The following is an 18413-nucleotide window of genomic DNA, read 5'->3' on the forward strand; positions in this document are numbered from 1 at the left end:
GGTTGGAATTGCTTGTGCTTATTTTTGTTGTGTGCCTTGGTGCACTTTTAAACAAGCACTTAAGTTTTTGGCTATTCAGGTTTATATATTAGTTATGTTTGCCTTCAAGATATCACTTCACTTTAGCTTCTCAACACAACTTAAAGGTTTTACAGCTTTTAATATGATTCACAAACACCTTTGATAACTCTGATGCTTATAAGTTAAGTATGTTAATTAAATTAACATTTATTATTTAAAATAAGAAATGTATTTTGTGATTATGGTCCCCTCACAAAGGATCGGAAATAAGGTAATTCAAGATACGGTATGTGGGTGCCAAGGTATTATCAATAATCTACATATACAATACAGTTTTTCATACTAATTCTTTTCCTTATATAAATGAGATCTCCAATGAAAAGGGATTTTTATTTCTTAAGTCTTGATTAGTCTATCAAATGATAAATATCTTTCATATTATAATGTAAGCCAAATCAAAAAGGAAAAAAAAATCTTCATCCATTAATATAGATGTTTGTAGCAATTAGTTTGATTCTCTCTCAGTTTTAAAATCATCATCTACAAAGCACAGAAAACAACGTATGCATGCTTTACCAGGTTTTCAGGCCTATAATTCATAACTACCATTAATAAAATTAATATTACATATTTTAACGCCACAAAACAGTGTCAATTAGAGGACTGGGTTGTGTTGTAGAGACACAACAACCAGGAATTAGACTAACACAAATTCATTTCACATAATATACCAAACACCAAACAATAGGGTTCTTTTGCTCAAAGAAGTTTATTTGTTTTCAGTATTTTGCTTCATTCAATTACTTATTTCCTACCACTGCTTTCAATTTTAAGCATTTTGAGTGAAATATATTCATACGCTGATGTTTGGTAACATTAAACAGTAACCACCACTTAGCAGTAATGATGAGCAGTTCTCACATTTTCTACAGCAGGGAATGAGAAACCTATTAACGTTAACACAGTTGAGACTATGAAATACATATAGCTTTATATAGGACCATATTATCAGATACCCTTCCCGCTTTCCAGAAATTTTCAGACTGTCAAACTGATTTTCAACTCTACTCTCTCTTGTCTTTTCAACTCACGACAGTCAATTCTACTCACTAGCTATGTAACTTTCATCAATCATTCGGGATTCCAGCCACTCCCCTTTCCTTCTAGGCTTGCAGACAATAGTTTTTATTTGTTTCTTAACAGGCATAAAAAAAATGATGTTCTATCACTTTCCTTCTCAACCTTATTAAATACTTAATGTTTTCATTTACAGATTGAGAGTCTAATGGAACCAGTAAGCTCTTGAAAACCAGACTGAACTTTTAGTTTGCCCACCACCATGCTGCAATGCAGTGTTTTTATAATTCCATTCTTTCAGTAAGATCAGAAACATGCACTGAAGTATTACATATACTGTACCAGCAATAAAAATAAAAATGTAACAATAAAGATATTTGTCATCATTTCTATGTAATGATACATGTTTCTCACCCCCTCATTTTTTCTTCCCTCACTCTTCTCCAAACAAGAACATAATACAGTTTGTTCTCTCATTTACAAATTCAGGAACATTCCAGCTAAACCTATGTTTTCCTCCCCAACGTCCCCACAACACTAACATCTTCAGCAATATCAGTGTAAAAGTATCAGCCTATAAAACTTTTTGTTACAACCATCTGACATTCAGTTCTCAATCTAGTTCCTTATGAATGGATTTTGGAAGGAGCAACTCTAAGACAACCTTCAGTTTATCAGAGGCACTACCTTCCTACCACACTGTTGCTGCTTTATAAATAATAAAATAAATAAATAAATGATAATTAGATCTTACATAGCACTTTTGATCCACAGATCACAAAGTTCTTTACAAAGGGGGTAAGCAGTATTATTGCCATTATTATCGCCAGATGGAAAAACTGAAACACAGGGAGATGAAGTGTCTTGCCCAAGGTCATAATACTTAATACTTAAAACATAATACTTAATCAAGAGTTAAGGGGAAAAAAAGGATATGTTCTTTTTTAGAGTCTAATCCTGCTTTTATTGAAGTCAGTGTTAAAATTTCCAGTGACTTCAGTTGGAGCTGTTTCAGGCCTTTCTGCATGCATTAAGAGAATATAACCATGCTGTATAAATACGTAGTCCTGCTAATTATGTTTGCTGGGCAGAGACGCATGTACAGGAAATACTATATACAAAAATAAAAAAAATTAAAACAAATATCTAAGTAGAGGATAAACTTGATAACGGATAGAAACCACAGACACTCATGTATCCCACAGGTCTTGAAAAAAACTGATGAGTCAACAGCATTAGTGAATGTAAATGCTGATTTACTAAAACTAACACTTAATAGATTCCAAGGTAGAAAAGACAACTATGATTCTCTAGTCTGTCCTCCTGCATAACACAGACCTCCCCCAAAATAATTCCTAGAGGGCATCTTTTAGAAAAACATCCGATTTTGATTTAAAAATTACCTGTGATGGAGAATCCATGCTGACCCATGTTAAGTCATCCTAACGGTTAATTACGTTCACCATTAAAAAAATTATGCCTTATTTCCAGTTTGAATTATAGCTTCAACTTCCAGCCATTGGATTCTGTTGCGTCTTTCTCTCCAGATTGCAGAGTGCATTATTAAATATTTGTTCCCCATGTAGATACTTACAGACTCAAATCAAATAACTCATTAAGCTTTTCTTTGTTAAGATAAATAGACTGAGTTCTTTGAGACTATCACTCTAAGGCGAGGGTTCTCACAACAAATTGTTTGGTGACTTCAGCCACCAGCAAGAGTTGGTGGCCACACTCTGTTCTGACACTTTTTTCCCTAAAATATTTAACTAACTTTAGGAAAAACAAATAAATATGCATGTATACACACCCAGATCATTGTAATTTATTTATGTAGGGCTCAATAAAAATAATGCTGTGAAAAGTGATATTTATATTTTTGTTAATATCACTTTTCACAGCAAGTCCTGGCAAGTTAAGACCTGGATGGAGGGGTGGAAGGTGAGGCAGCAGAGGCCAGGTGCAATGGATGTGGGGGGTCCTGCCACCACGTGGTCAGAGATGTGGGTTGGCGCTGGTGCCCAGGGCCAGCACCCATGAGAGCTTAGGGTCGGTGCCTGCAGTTACGTGGCCAGGGCTGGGGATCAGCACCCACTGCCATGCAGCCAGGGATCAGCACCCAGAGCTGGCACCGACTGCTATGCGACTGGGGTCAGGGGTCGGCACCCTGGGTTGATGCTTGGGGTCTGCACCTGCTGTTACACAGCCGGGGCTAGGGTCCATATTCTGAGCCAGCACCTGCCGGAACCTGGGGTTGATGCCCACTGCTGCATGACCGGGAGTGAGGATCTGCACCCAGGGCTGGCGCCTGCGACTGGTGATCTGCACCCATTGCCAGCACCTGCCAGAACCCAGGGTAGACATCCAGGAGCAGTGTCCGGGGTCAGTGGCCAGGGCTGGTGGTCAGAGTGTGCAGCTCAGGGTTGCTGGCCACCAGGGTTTGGGGCTGGCACTAGGGGTCTGTGCCTGCTGCCGCATCCAAAGGTAATGCCCGCTAGAGCCAAAGGCCAGCATCGGGGATCTGCACCCAGAACTGGCAGCCGCTGGAGCTCAGGATCGGCGCTTGGGGTCGGAACGCATGAACGGGGATCAGCACCTGGGGCCAGCAACCACTGGTGGGATTGGGGGTTGTCACCATGCAGCCAGAGCTGGGGATTGGAGCCTGTCAACATGTGGCCAGGGGTTGGAGTCTGAAGCCCCATGGCTGGAGCCCTAGTCTGCAGCCAGGCTCCCTAAGTTCCCACTGCCCAACCACGCCAGAGCTGACGTCCAGGCCCCACTGAGCCCCTCTCCCCTCCCCGGCTTCCAGGAGAGAACTCTCCTTACTCCTTCAGCATTCTGCCCCACCTGTCTCCGGAGCCGGGCAGAGTGGCGCATCCAGGAGGAACAGGGAGGGTGGGTGTGGGGCTGATGCTTTACCACCACCCCAACATCACCTGTCGTGGCCACAGGAGAAACCCCCTGGTGGCTGCATTTGAGAAACGGTGCTCTAAGGCAAGTTTTCTAATTTCCATCACAGAATTTCACTGTTTGTTTGCTTTCATCCCTTCACTTTAGTACTTATTCTGCACACTGTACCATTACCATTAGGGATAGTAAAAACATGCTTGAATTAAATAAGAACAGATGAGGACTGTCACAACAAACTAGAGGTGATCCTTTTCTAAGGTTCAAAAAGCACACACAAAAAAAACTTCCTGTCCCCCAAGGTTTGATGCTTCTTTCCACTTCCTGGTTTGAGAAAGAAACATCAGATATGATAGCAATATTTCTGACTCAACTAGAATCAAGAAATATCAACAATGTTACAAGAAAGCTTATTCTCACAGAATTTTCAGCTTTTCTGAGGTTCATCTAGCCCTAATACTCAACAATAATATATTACATCAGCAGTGCAATGATTGTGGATACTGTGACAGAAAAAGGCAAAACATTTAATAAAAAGTTTGAATCCATTTTAGGATATTTTTAGGCATAGCTGTAGGGCATGCATTCAAGAGCACTGTAGTTCTGTGCAATGTTCTCCTTGTACAGGGATGAATTACTTTTTCCAAAGTGCTCTGTATCTTTCCATTATACTATTTACACAGATGACTACATGCTTGTAGCAAACTCTTCAGCTGATATGGTTATAACAGGGATACGGTTGTAAAATTAATCGACTAAATGAGAGAATGCTGAAATGCTGAGAGAATGCTGAAATTAATCGACTAAATATCCAATTATCTTTACCTTTCTGTATTATACTGTGAAATAATATTTCAAGTGTACATTAGCTATATTTAGATCTTTAATTTACCATCACTCACAAATGAAAAACGAAAACCAAAAAACTTCTACTAGTCATTTTAGAAGATTTGTTCCTAGTAGTACTTAAAAGTAATTGCAATACAAACAACCTGAGAATGGCTTTTCAAGATTAGCCAACAGAAAATGTTATATTTATACCTTATGTATAGAGTTTATTTGGTTAATAATTTAAATAAACTCAAGCAAGACTTTGCCAATAATAAAACAAGTTCCAAAAGTTTAAACAATCATTAGACCATTAACATGGACCGGCAGCTTTAAATACTTGTTGTATAATCTTCTTTTTTATCATTGATGTCATATTAATTGCAGTGGTTTCACAGAAATAAAAATAGATTTGGACGGTAACTGTTAGAATGACCATTTTATAGGTTGCAGCACACATTTATTTGTGTCTGTTCCATAGAAATCTGATCTTTGCTTGAAGTCCATTATAGTAAATAAAATTCAGGCTTAAGAAATATTGAATCTTTTCTTTGCAGCTATATAAAATTATACAGTTAATAAAGGAATAAATCTTACACTCCAAGCTTCCTTCTCTTTGGTGCTGTGTCCCTCTGGGATCTTGGTTAGACAGTTTAGAAAGCCATAATGCACATTTGCACCCTAACGAGTTAGGAGGTTAGGTTCCCATCTCTTTTTGCCTGTAATTATTGTTATCCCAAGGATATTATACTGAAGATTGATGTTTTGTGTTTTTTTTTCAACAGAGACAAAAGAAAGTGAATGAAAATCATAATGCTTTTTGTAGCGCAAAACACATTCATATAGTCTATGAACATGTGTATCTGTGTGGACAAGTGCTTGTATTACCTGAGCATTCAGCAGTTCCTCACACTTGTATGAGTGTTTTTCAATTGCAGCTATGTACTGCTTTTCAATGGCTTCTTCTTGCTTCTGAACTGTAGACTGCAATAGTGCCTGGAAACGAATACAGCAGACCAGTTTCAAAACAGAAGACACACTTGAGTATTTCTGACACACTGCAAATTAACTAACTTTTGTATATAACTGAAATCTGATACTCAGCTGCACCCACAAAACAGAAATGTGCAACTACTGAAGTACTTTTCTATATATGACTACTTTTCATTTTTAGATATATATCTTTCTTTAGCCAGGATTATATTTTTTGGCTTTCATGTTTCCTACACACACCTTTTGCATAAAAGAAGGCAACTCTCAGAAGATAGAGAGGGTGAGTAGTCCTGTTAAACATACTCAGTTTAGTGGGACCACACAAGATGAGAAGCATATGAAAGCTGCTGAAAAAAAAAAAGCCAGACATATTTCACTGGCTGACAAAACTCCACATCCTCTTGGCACACTGTAAGATCCCATGGGCCAAGCATGATCTTCACAACCACAACTCAACTAAAAGCAGATGGAAATTCTGAGTAGTTTAAAACATAAAAGCAATGCCCCCCCAGGAAGTTCACACTCTTATGTGAAGAGGTGGAAGTCACAGTGTAGAAAAGTCAAAGTGCCAAGACAATATTAAAAAGATAATAAAATTAGGGACATTATACAGATATTTGATCTCAGCTATGCAAAGGTTAAAGAATCTGTATGCAAAGGGAAAAAACTAAAACAGATCACAAGAGAAGCCAAATCACCATTTGTAGGAATTACATCCACCTACTTTCTTTAAGATGATGCTGGTATTTTTACCTTCACTTCACATACTCCTGTGCTATACATGTCTTCAATAGTATATGCTATTTATATGTCCCTTCTTTCTAGAATATGTACTGTACTATTTATACTCACTACAGCAAATTCTATTTTTAAATAGTAATCTGTGTATTAAACTACTTGCAATTACAATGTAAGTTAAAACAGACTTAAAATTTATAGAAAACAGATTTTTGGCACACATATGCAGAGAAGCAAAAAAAGGCCAAATTATTTAGATAAGTTTTGTTTTGAAAATAAGTTTGCTTGCTGGGAAACAATAATAATTAAATAAGATGTTGAATAAATGCAAAAAAAAACCTGGGACAAAAATATTTGTACAGCTTTTGGTCTATCTTCCAACATTTTCCAATAATTAGCTTTGTTTTGCAAACATTACTGTTCTTCAGGATGACTACTGCTGTAACTCAGTAGCAGTTTTACTGAAGCAAAAGAAAAAAAAACTTGTAAATTAAAAAAAAGTGACAGATGGTGCTCGACATGAGGTTTAATCAAAATGCAAGAATAAGTTTAGTGGCTTTTCCACTGGCTTATGCTCATCTTTAAATGTAAAGATTGTTTTGCAGATTGATTGTTCATCTTCTGCATTGATACAAATTCAGACAATCATAAAAACTTAATTCTCAAAAGAATCCAATTTATGCCTGAAAATTTCACAAAAGTCTACTTTAGTTGGGGTAAAATCCCATAATGAATACATTCAAATGGATATAAACCAATGAGAAACCTTATTCAAGGGCTTACTACAGGAACAGAATGCCAGTTCTAACATTCTGCGTTTTTATCTTCTGGACTAATGTTTTAAGAATTGTTAGAATTAATTTAGGAAGTACATTAAAACATAAAAGGTATAAAAGCAAAGATAAATATAAAGGGTCAAATTCTTCTCTAACTGAAGTCAACAGGAAAGACCCAATTGATTTCAACAAGTGCAGGATGTGGTCCTAAATAAGTTTCCTCCCATATCCGCAAACCATGCCTTCTAGTACAGGTTCAGCTGAATACTCTTGAGTATGTAGGAGCTAACAGAGTTCCCATGTAAATTATTTAACCAGTGGTCTAAGTCTATTTTCAGTAGCTGTCACTGAAAACAAAACCAGAAGTATTAGATTGCAAAAAGTAACAACCCACCATGTTGGGGTTTTTTTTGTTTTTTTTTTTAAACACAATGAAAAGCTATTGTATGTTCTGATAATAAAGTAACTTTGTCTCTTTTAGGATTGATTTTTATCAAGAATCTCAAGAGTGTGATTTTAAACACATACAGGGAGTCAAAATATAATTTCTAAATATAACTTGGAAAAATGATTTTGGGGGATGTGTTCTACTCATAAGAGAATACATTAGCATTACAATACACTCAATTTAGCCTAGTGAGGAATGATCACAATTGTTAGTATCAGTAAATAAGGAAGTTTATTCAATAAAATATTAATTCTACTCTTCATTACATTTAAAAAATGGCACAGAAATATGGCATTATACCACATACTACAGTTGTATCTTGCCCTGCGCCCAAATGATATAGACTGTTCTAAGACATCCCTCCCCATAGTATGTAGATTGCAGTCTTCTACTTTGTAATTTATCTCTGTTAAAGAAGTTGCATAAAGATAAAAAGTGCCAGGAAATACTATGAATTCTGTGATGAGGCTTAAAACTTTATAGAAATTAGATGTTTCCCATCATATATTAGTCTATAGACAGAGACAGACAGATAGATATAGTAGGCGGTCAGATACTTCAGTGTTCACTGTCTATAGTGTCATAAAGTGGAAAGAATATGCTCCCTCTGTATGCTCCTGAAAAGCCCAAAGTTTAAACGTTTTGGCATCATACTCTTTGCCTAATCATCTTATGTAATTATATAGAAACGTGCCACAATGATCCTTTAAGGCTTGCATCATCTTGGAATGGTAGCCTTTTCTACTAAAGGTATTCATTGGCTTGGTGAGATGAATATAGAGTGCACATGAAGAACTGTCTATAGCTCCAACACATTAAGGCAGCTATACTTCCTGAAATCACTACAAAAACTCAAGCATAATTCAATCATAAAGCACAGTAACACTTGATATTAGAGCAGTCAAGTGATTAAAAAAGTAATTGCAATTAATCACACAATTAAAAAAATTAATCACGATTAATCACATTGTTAAACAATAATAGAATACCATTTATTTAAATATTTTGGATGTTTTCTACATTTCAAATGTATTGATTTAAATTACCACAGAATACGAAGTGTACAGTGCTCACTTTATATTAATTTTTATTGAAAATATTTGAACTGTAAAAACTGAAATAGTATTTTTCAATTCACCTAAGTACTGTAGTGCAATCTCTTTATCATGAAAGTTGAACTTACAAATGTAGAATTATGTACCAAAAAAAAATACATTCAAAAATAAAACAAAACAAATGTAAAACTTTACAGCCTACAAATCCACTCAGTTCTACTTCTTGTTCAGCCAAACGCTCAAACAAACAAGTTTGTTTACATTTGCAGGTGATAACGCTGCCTGGTTCTTGTTTACAATGTCACCTGAAAGCGAGAAGAGGCATTTGCATGGCACTGTTGTAGCCAGCATCACAAGATATCTATGTGCCAGATGCGCTAAAGATTCATATGTACTTTCATGCTTCAACCACCATTCCAGAGGACATATATCCATGCTGATGACAGGTTCTGATCAATAATGATCCAAAGCAGTGTGGACTGATGCATGTTCATTTTCATCATGAGTCAGAGGCCACATGCAGAAGGTTGATTTTCCTTTCTGGTGGTTCGGTTGTGTAGCTTCCGCATTGGAGTGTTGCTCTTTTAAGACTTCTGAAAGCATGCTCCACACCTCATCCCCCTCAGATTTTGGAAGGAATTTCAGATTCTTAAACCTTGGGTCAAGTGCTATAGCTATCTTTAAAAATCTCACTTTGGTACCTTCTTTGCATTTTGTCAAATCTGCACTGAAAGTGTTCTTAAAATGAACAACATGTGCTGGGTCATCATCCAAGACTGCTATAACATGAAATATATGACAGAATGCAGGTAAAACAGAGCGGGAGACACACAATTCTCTCCCAAGGCGTTCGGTCACAAATTTCATTAACACTTTTTTTTAAATGAGCATCATCACCATGGAAGCATGTCCTCTGGAATGGTGGCTGAAGCATGAAGGGGCATACAAATGTTTATTATATCTAGCACTTAAATAACTTGCAATGCTTGATACAAAAGTGCCATGTGTACGCCTATTCTCACTTTCAGGTGACATTGTAAATAAGAATTGGGCAGCATTATTTCCTGTAAACGTAAACAAACTTGTTTGTCTTAGTGACGAAATAACTAGTAATAACTAGAAATAACTAATAATAATACGGAGTCTGTTTGGGCAATGGTGACATTGGGGAAGAGAACTACTAGAGCGTCCCCTGGGATAGTGATTGGGGTGTGCTATAGACCGCCGAGATCTAGCCTGGATATGGATAGAGAGCTCTTTAAAGTTTTTAAGGAGGTAAATACTAATAGGAACTGTATGATCATGGGAGACTTTAACTTCCCGGATATAGATTGGGAAACAAATGCTAGTAATAATAATAGGGCTCAGCTTTTCCTAGACGTGATAGCTGATGAACTCCTTCATCAAGTAGTTGCTGAACCGATGAGGGGGGATGCCATTTTAGATCTGATTTTGGTGAGTAACGAGGACCTTGTTGAGGAAATAGTTGTAGGGGACAACCTTGGCTCGAGTGATCATGAGCTAATTCGTTTCAAAATAAATGGAAGGATAAACAAAATTGCATCTGAGACTAAGGTTTACGGTTTCAAAAGGGCTAACTTTACTAAATTGAGGCGACTAGTTAGGGAAGTGGATTGGACTAACATATTTAGGGATCTAAAGGCGGAAGACGCCTGGGGTTACTTCAGGTTGAAGTTGCAGGAGCTGTCAGAGGCCTGTATCCCGAGAAAGGGAAAACGGTTCGTAGGTAGCAGTTTTAGACCGAGCTGGATGAGCAAGCGTCTCAGAGGGGTGATTAAGAAAAAACAGAAAGCATACAAGGACTGGAAAATGGGAGGGATCAGCAAAGAAACCTACCTTATTGAGGTCAGAGGGTGTAGGGAAGCAGTGAGAAAGGCAAAGAGCCGGGTGGAGATGGACCTAGCGAAGGGGATTAAAACCAATAGCAAAAGGTTTTTTAGCCATATAAATAGGAAGAAAACCAAGAAGGAAGAAGTGGGACCGCTTAAAACTTTAAATGGAGTGGAGATTAGGGATAATCATGGCATGGCACAATATCTAAACGAATATTTTGCCTCGGTCTTTAATGAGGCTAATGAAGGGCTAAGGAATAGTGGTAGAGGGACTGACGGGAATGAAGATATGGGGGTAGACATTATGGTATCTGAGGTAGAAGCCAAACTTGAACAGCTTAACGGAAGTAAATCAGGGGGCAGCTCTCCACTTTGACCCATCTCAAGTCTCATGGACAACTCTTTTTCACCAATCTGTTGTCACTGTCTTGATGTAAAAGTGACACTCCACTAGTAATAATTTTCTTCCAATAGCTCACAGTCAGTTAGGCCATGGATAAAGGAGAATGGAGCCCCACAGACAACTGCAGCATGCAGTACTGGTCTCAGTTTCTGGCTCTCCGCATGTATTGTTAGACCACCTTCTAGATCCTAAAAACTAATCTTCAAGTGCCTTTAGTAGTTTTTTTTTTTAAACCAAAGCTGAACTCTGGCTGTTTTAGCCTGGTCTTCATTAGGAAATTATGGTACAGAAATAGCTACCCAATGAGTTATAAGAATTTTTCTTTTTCTCTCATAATTCCCTCAGACTCCCAAAATCTTTTCCAACTCTCCCACAAGTCACTGCTTCAGGGAACTGTGAAAAGGACTGTGGGTCATGTATCTAAGGGCAGTGTGCCTGCATTTAAAAGAGATAGCCATGCACGAACATAGGGAAGAAATGGACCCAGAAAAGAATAGCTAGCATGAACCCTAGTTCATTAGGCAACTGTATGGTTCTCTAGGGTAGAGACACTGTAAAATATATTCATTCTTAGCATTAAATGAAAATAAGCCTTTATTTGTATTTTCTCATATTCCTGAAAACAAGAACTATTAAATCTCAATACCGACTAATTGGCAATCAGCTATATTTCCTTAAACTATATCCTGTGCACTTGGCTTTGTAACATTTACTTCTTCCACTATATTCATATGCTCCATTTTATCATGACTAGACTGGGAAAAAAATAAGGATGAAGAAAACTAAGAATTAATGTCCAAACTGATTTTAACTGACTAGATCTGGCTCATGAGACAGCTCTTAGTTTCCAACTTGGCATAATCTTCAATAACTTTGCTGGCTAATCAAAGATACAATTTCGCCAAGTTTTAAGTCTCAGACTTCAATCTATAGCTATGTTGGCTTATAGATCAGAAAAAGAAAGTGATAGTTGGATTTGTTGTTTGATTTAAAAAACACACACACACACACACAACCACCCAAAACCCTCTGATCAACATGCCAGTGCTATAACTGAGGTAGAAAATGCAGTTAATTTGGTGCATTTGGGAAAGGACACAATAGACTGGCTGTCTGAGATGCCTTTCCATTGGTCTATCTTAGAAAAAAAGGTTGAAAGATTGTTATGTAGGATTTCAAATAGAACACAAAGTTGTAATTTAAAGTCAACCATGGAGGGGGTGAGGATGGCGACAATGAATTAAGATAAATTTGGGATGCAGTATGCATGGTGTTACACATTACCAGACTTGTTAAAAAAAATGATAAAAACCAACATAAAAATTGGCTTTTTGACAAAGACCTTTTTCCCCTCTTTTGTCCCTTATTTTCTGAACTTTTTAAAACAATTCTACCTACACACCTTTTTATAGTGGAAAAAATTATAAAAGGAAGAAAATGGGGGAACAAACAACAGAAAGAAAAAGATTCAGAACAAAACAAATTTATTATTAACTATTAATTACATTTTTAAAAAAGTACAAATATTTCCTTTAATATTTAAGATATGGGTCGCCTTTATGGTATTACTCAGTCTTATTGCTCACCTTCTACACTTTGTCTTACATAGCGTGGATCGAGACACACAAGCTCCAACAGCGCTAAGGTTTCATATTTCTCAACATGCAATTTCTTGCACTGATGAACTCCAAAGGGAGCCAGCCCGTTTGTCCCATCCTCTTCGGGACCCAGGATGTGGACTCTCACCCAAATGCCCAAGAATTGGAATTTTATTTAATTTCAATTTAGATGAGACAGCGCTGAAAATTTTCCTCATATGTCTTACTTATTTTAGGTTATTCTGCTCCTCTGCCTTAACGTCTGTTTGAATTACAGTGCAGAAGTCCAATTCAAAAGAAAATATGGTGAACTATGGTGTATATCTGAAAAAAGGAAATTAAATATAATCTACAGCACGGGTTGGCAACCTTTCAGAAGTGGTGTGCCGAGTCTTCGTTTATTCACTCTAATTTAAGGTTTCACGTGCCAGTAATACATTTTAACATTTTTAGAAGGTCTCTTTCCGTATGTCTATAATATATAACTAAACTATTGTTGTATGTAAAGTAAATAAGGTTTTTTAAATGTTTAAGAAGCTTAATTTAAAATTAAATAAAAATGCAGAGCCCCCTAAACTGGTGGCCAGGACCCGGAGGCAGTGTGAGTGCCACTGAAAAATCAGCTTATGTGCCGCCTTTGGCACATGTGCCATAGGTTGCCTACCCCTGATTTACAGAAACGATGCTATTAATGGAGGAGGATCTAGAAGTCAAAGTATGTAAGAGTGTGATAAGAGTTACTGCTGGCTTTCTTGTCAAAGGATTCTAGTAATGAGTTTAGCTCAAACTCCAAAACCTTCTCACAGTGTAAATATATTTTATGCCATGTACATTTATAAATTAAGAATGTATATAATCTCCATCCCTCATTGCTCATGCCAAACTGCTTCAGTCTGCCAGAACTGGATGTTCTGATCTATTTATAAGTCACAATGCTGCACTCCAAAATACATTTGAGAGATAGTCTCCCAATTGCAATCGGGTCACCAAAAGCTGTCCATGGAGAGTTGGCTTGTCTTATGATACTGTGCTAGTTGTTTTGTGGCAGACAATTTGTTCCCAGTCTTTGCTTTATTTCTTGTGGCTTAATTGCCTTTTGTTTCAAATATATATAAAGATAAGGCATCTCTTCTAGATCTGTATTTACCCAAACCTGCTAAGGGGGAAAAGATGAAGATTAGATTTCGGATTTTGCAACTTTTTTAGAACCAGTAACAGTAGACCTTAACTGATCTGAATAATAAAGAGCAGAGTTAGGGTGGCATGGATGGCTTTTCTGATAACAATATTACACATTTACATATATTATCTATCCAACACTTATCTCCACTACTGCTAAGAGAATAATCTGTTTACATTTTTTTGTCTTGACTTCTACATCTTTAGGTGACAAACATATTTCAGATTAATTTACATAGAAGCTACAACACTTGATTGTCAAAGTGCATTGAACTAGAGCAGTATACACAAAAACACTATTTAAGTTTACAATACACTTTCTCTATGCATTATACATACACACCACAGATATAGAGGAGATATTTATGTGATGAATTTATTTGTAATGTACTATAACAGTATCACTTACTCTCTCTCCCCTCCCGCTAATGAGGTTTCTAAACCAATTCAAACCACAAACCAACTTCAAACCAAAGTGTTTTATTTTAAAAGGTAGCTTGCCACAGACATATTTATTTTCCCTAGACATTTATTTGCTCCCCAAATTTACACTGGCTGGAGGTACAGAATAGGCCATATTTGGTCACAGACTAGTGTCAAAGATATAGTAATTGTTGAAGACTACAGATCTATCGACTTCAGTATCATGGTGCCTTACTGCCCATTCAGAAACACGTCATGAACAATTGTGCAATAACTCACTTCTATGCTAACCCCTACTAGTTAGTGGCTGGATTATGGATGGATGCATGAGGTTTTAGATTTCTCTAAAACAAAACAAAACAAAACTTAACTTTCCAAACTCCCTCATGCCATCAGTGTTAAAAACAAGAGCTTTATCCAATTGGAGAAGTAGGAGTTCCCCTGACCTCCCTTTTCAATGGTGTAGGGCATTTGCTTCTTGATCGTGATACACTGAGTCTTAGTCTTTAGAAATTTCTAAAATTTGCTAGTTCGAATTCTTCTCTTTCAAAGACATGTACAGTTGGATTCATGGGATTAAAGAAGCTTATCTTTACAGGCCGAAGGCCATGAAAAATAGAAAGTTTTTAGAATGCCTTAAATCACTTTTAAAATAGTTTCGTAAAAATAAGTGGCATAAACATCTGATAGTGTTGTGTAAACTCTGGCATTCATTTGAGACGATTTCCCTAATTTACTTGTGGTTTTGCCACTTAGGAGTAATACAACCATTTTAAACTCATGCTACTGAAACCATGAAATGTCCTCCTTTTTGACTTTTAAAAATGCATCTCAAGTGTTTATATGCCATGTTTCTTGGCATATACACTAAATAAATTAGGTTTTTGGTTAAAAAAAGATTCAAATAACCAATGGGGAAGCAAACAAAGAACAAAACTACATACTCTGTTACTGACAAAAATACAACCCACCATCAGAAAAACAAAATGGAGAAGGGAACACATACTCACAAAGTAATATGTCCCTTGGGTTGCAGGAGATGAGGAACTATAGCAAGTTGCGGGGGGGTGGGGGGTTGTTGTTTAGCTGTGGTTTATCAATTAATTCTAATTTTTCTAATGTTGAAGCTGGAAATGAACTTTTCAGACTAGGTTTGCTTTCTTTCAGTGGACCATGATTAGCATATTACCAACATTTTCAAGTTAGCACACTGCTCCTTCTAAACAAGCACATTTATTCTACAGGTAAAAGCACTACAGAGGAAAAAAATCACACACTCACATTCCTATGAGCATGCTAAAAGCTTATCAGAGGTCACAAATAAATCTTATGGGGCCTACTAGGCCAAAGTCTTTCCAATCCTTCTGCAAAGGTTGGGGCCCCCCTTGGACAGAGGGCCCTGTCCATCTGCAGGATCAGAAGAAGGCTCTGAGTCAATTTAAATGTAGCCTTTTTATATGTTGGTGTCTGCAAAATTTAGTTTGAACTAGTATATGCAAGTGTGACCCTTTCTTTAGTCAGGATTTCTCCCATAGGTCCAAACATTGTGGTGCCTATGTCTTCTTAGGTGAAAGAGAAAACTTGGGATTCTCTGCCTCACTCTTATATTTCAGTGAACCTTTGAATTAGGTTCTTCTGAGGGTTACCCTTCAAACTAAAGTTTATTCAAACAATGAAGAAAGTGACATGGAGTCTGGTGGTAAAGGAGGTTCCATGCTGTTTTTCCTCATCTGTGTTTGCTGAAATGCAAATTTGCTGCATCTCCTACCATTTCCTTTCCCTGCTGTCTCAAGGATACTGTTTACTGCTTATATGCAAATTGAGGCAAACACATATTCCTTTGTTTAGGATAGACCTGTTTAATAACTTTTGCCCAGGCAGAACTGTGTGGTTTTGAACATGTGCTAACATCATCTTACAGTGGGATTTGGTAACTTTACATATAATGTGGCTGCATACATTTCACCATGATATTATTGACCGGTGGGTTAGTTTTAAAAAGATACCACACAAGGTATATTTTTCACCTAATTACAGAGATCTGTAGGATGTAAATACAGAGATGCTTTTGGTCACAACAGTGCCACAAATAAACAGGAGAAACCTATCCCGTATTTTTTTAGTATATGAATATAGAGCACTTTATGCTTTCTGAAGTTTGTTCTTGTCTCTGGAAAGGCAAAACACAATAAATAAGGATTTGCCAAAACCAAAACACAACCACCCACGCACACTAATACAAACCAGTTTGCCCAACACTAGCACACAGTAAGACTAAATTGTACTGACAATGGGAACCAGTTCTGTTTGCCTAGGAAAGGATCTATTACGTGCCCCCAAAGCTGGAATTAATGAGAACCCTCATTCAATTAACTAAAAGTAGTGATTTTTTTTAAAATTTTCATTCCCTAGGAAGAGCAAAAATGGTGGAATGCCAATTCAGCAGCATTGCCAGATTTCACATACACCTCCTTTTCGGAAAGCAAGTTAATTAGCAGTCAGAGAACAAGACGAAAGGAAGAGAGAACAGAACACTGTTTATCAATCTCCTTCCTATTTGAGAAATGGTACAAAAATAATTCTCAACTCTGGGAAAAAATGGTCTCTTAATTGTGAGAATATAGATTTCCTGAGAACATTAAAAATAACACATTCACATGAAACACCAGCAAGTGTATATACCACATTATGCTCAAGTTGGAATGTTAACTAATGGGTGTTACTGAAAAATATACCATACAAAAAATTTTGTGAATCCAAAAGTACACCAGATTTGTAGTTTATTTCTATAGCTCAGATATCATATTATATTTAAGTAGCTAAAAGAGCATCCTGGGCAATTATATACAAATTAGCTCATCCAATACCCTACTTACTTCAAAATTGCTATAAGCCAATGCTGCCAAAACAAAGCTTTTGAAATGGAATAAGGTCTACCCAACTCAGTATACTATGATTGAAATGTACAAATTATAATACATTTTAGCACAGATTTAAACAACAGAATTGCTATACTGGTACCCAAGTAGACATTGATCCATTTAATTCAGTATCCAGCAGTAGCTAGTTATTGTTACTTCAGATGAAAATGAATGTTTTAAGTAGCATGCCTAGCCAATTCTTCAATAATAAAACAGGGAGAGGTCAAAATTCCCTCCCCAGCCTCAAGAGTTGACCAACTCATTCCAGGAAGCATATCATTTGACTAACCTCCTATCATAAATTAATTATTGCCAAATAAACTAAACACCATGTAGATTAAAATATTTCAAAACTGTCTTTTTTCAAATGTGTATTTTTTATGTATTTCAGATATAGAAGCTGCCTATTTTTCAGATTAAGTTCCTTGTTGGGGAAGCCTTCTATGAAGGACAAATGAGATGTCCCCTTTTAGGTGCCATTTTAAAGGCAAATTCTGTGTATAGCTAACAAGAATTGTCAACAAAAAAAAATTTCTATTCCTATTTGGGTCATATTGACATTTTTAATGAAGCGGGCTCTAAATGAGATAAAATAGAAACAACATGTTGAGGTTAATTTCTGGAACTTTTTCCACTCATAGTTATAGCATGTCACTAAAGCTTTAGCAAAGTTCCTGCTTTGAACTTTCGCATACTCAGTCAACCAGTATTTCCTTTGGAAAATTCTTCTCTGAAGCTGTTCACGACAAAAAGAAAGCCATTTTTATTTGCATCAGGGAATTAAAAATATTAGCAGCTTCAACCTAACAAGAACTAAACATTGGCTTTTCTTTTAACTGTGTGTACCTTAAATTGTACAGCCAGGTGTTTCAAAGGACTATAATTATGACAAAAAATAATTGAGATGTTAACAAGAATAGGTTAGTTTATTTTGTAAACTGCACATTAATGAAACAATTTCAGTTTCATATTAAAGCTGTCATCAGTATCGTCATAATTATCAGGAACTTCTAGGTTCCACAATGTCGTGTATTTACACTTCCATTACAAGCACAAATAAAGTCTCATGTGGCAAAATATATTCTTGACCTTCAGCTCTTTCTCACAGAGCCAGGGAGGAATGGAGGTCTCTCTTCTCTGAGATCTCAGCACATATTGGTCTCAGTTAGCCCAAGTCTTCCCCCCGCCTTCAC

The 18413-nt window shown here is 36.8% G+C and overlaps 1 protein-coding gene across 12 annotated transcripts in view; it reads right to left on the minus strand.

The window, feature by feature from the left end:
• The window catches only part of CCDC91 (coiled-coil domain containing 91), a 345954-nt gene that overhangs the window by 142014 nt on the left and 185527 nt on the right, over nt 1–18413 (minus strand). For 11 of the 12 annotated variants that reach the window (XR_005588369.1, XR_005588368.1, XM_039500870.1 and 8 more), the window contains one exon: nt 5722–5829. The exons of the other annotated variant lie outside the window; for it this stretch is intronic. Coding sequence is in view for 9 of the 11 variants with exons in the window: in XM_039500870.1 (XP_039356804.1) it covers nt 5722–5829 (108 nt within the window). In the remaining 2 variants the exon portion in view is untranslated. The remainder of the gene's footprint in view (nt 1–5721; nt 5830–18413) is intronic. 12 annotated transcript variants of the gene reach the window in all.

The sequence above is a fragment of the Mauremys reevesii genome, linkage group 1, assembly GCF_016161935.1.
Source record: "Mauremys reevesii isolate NIE-2019 linkage group 1, ASM1616193v1, whole genome shotgun sequence".
NCBI classification, from domain to species: Eukaryota; Metazoa; Chordata; order Testudines; family Geoemydidae; genus Mauremys; species Mauremys reevesii.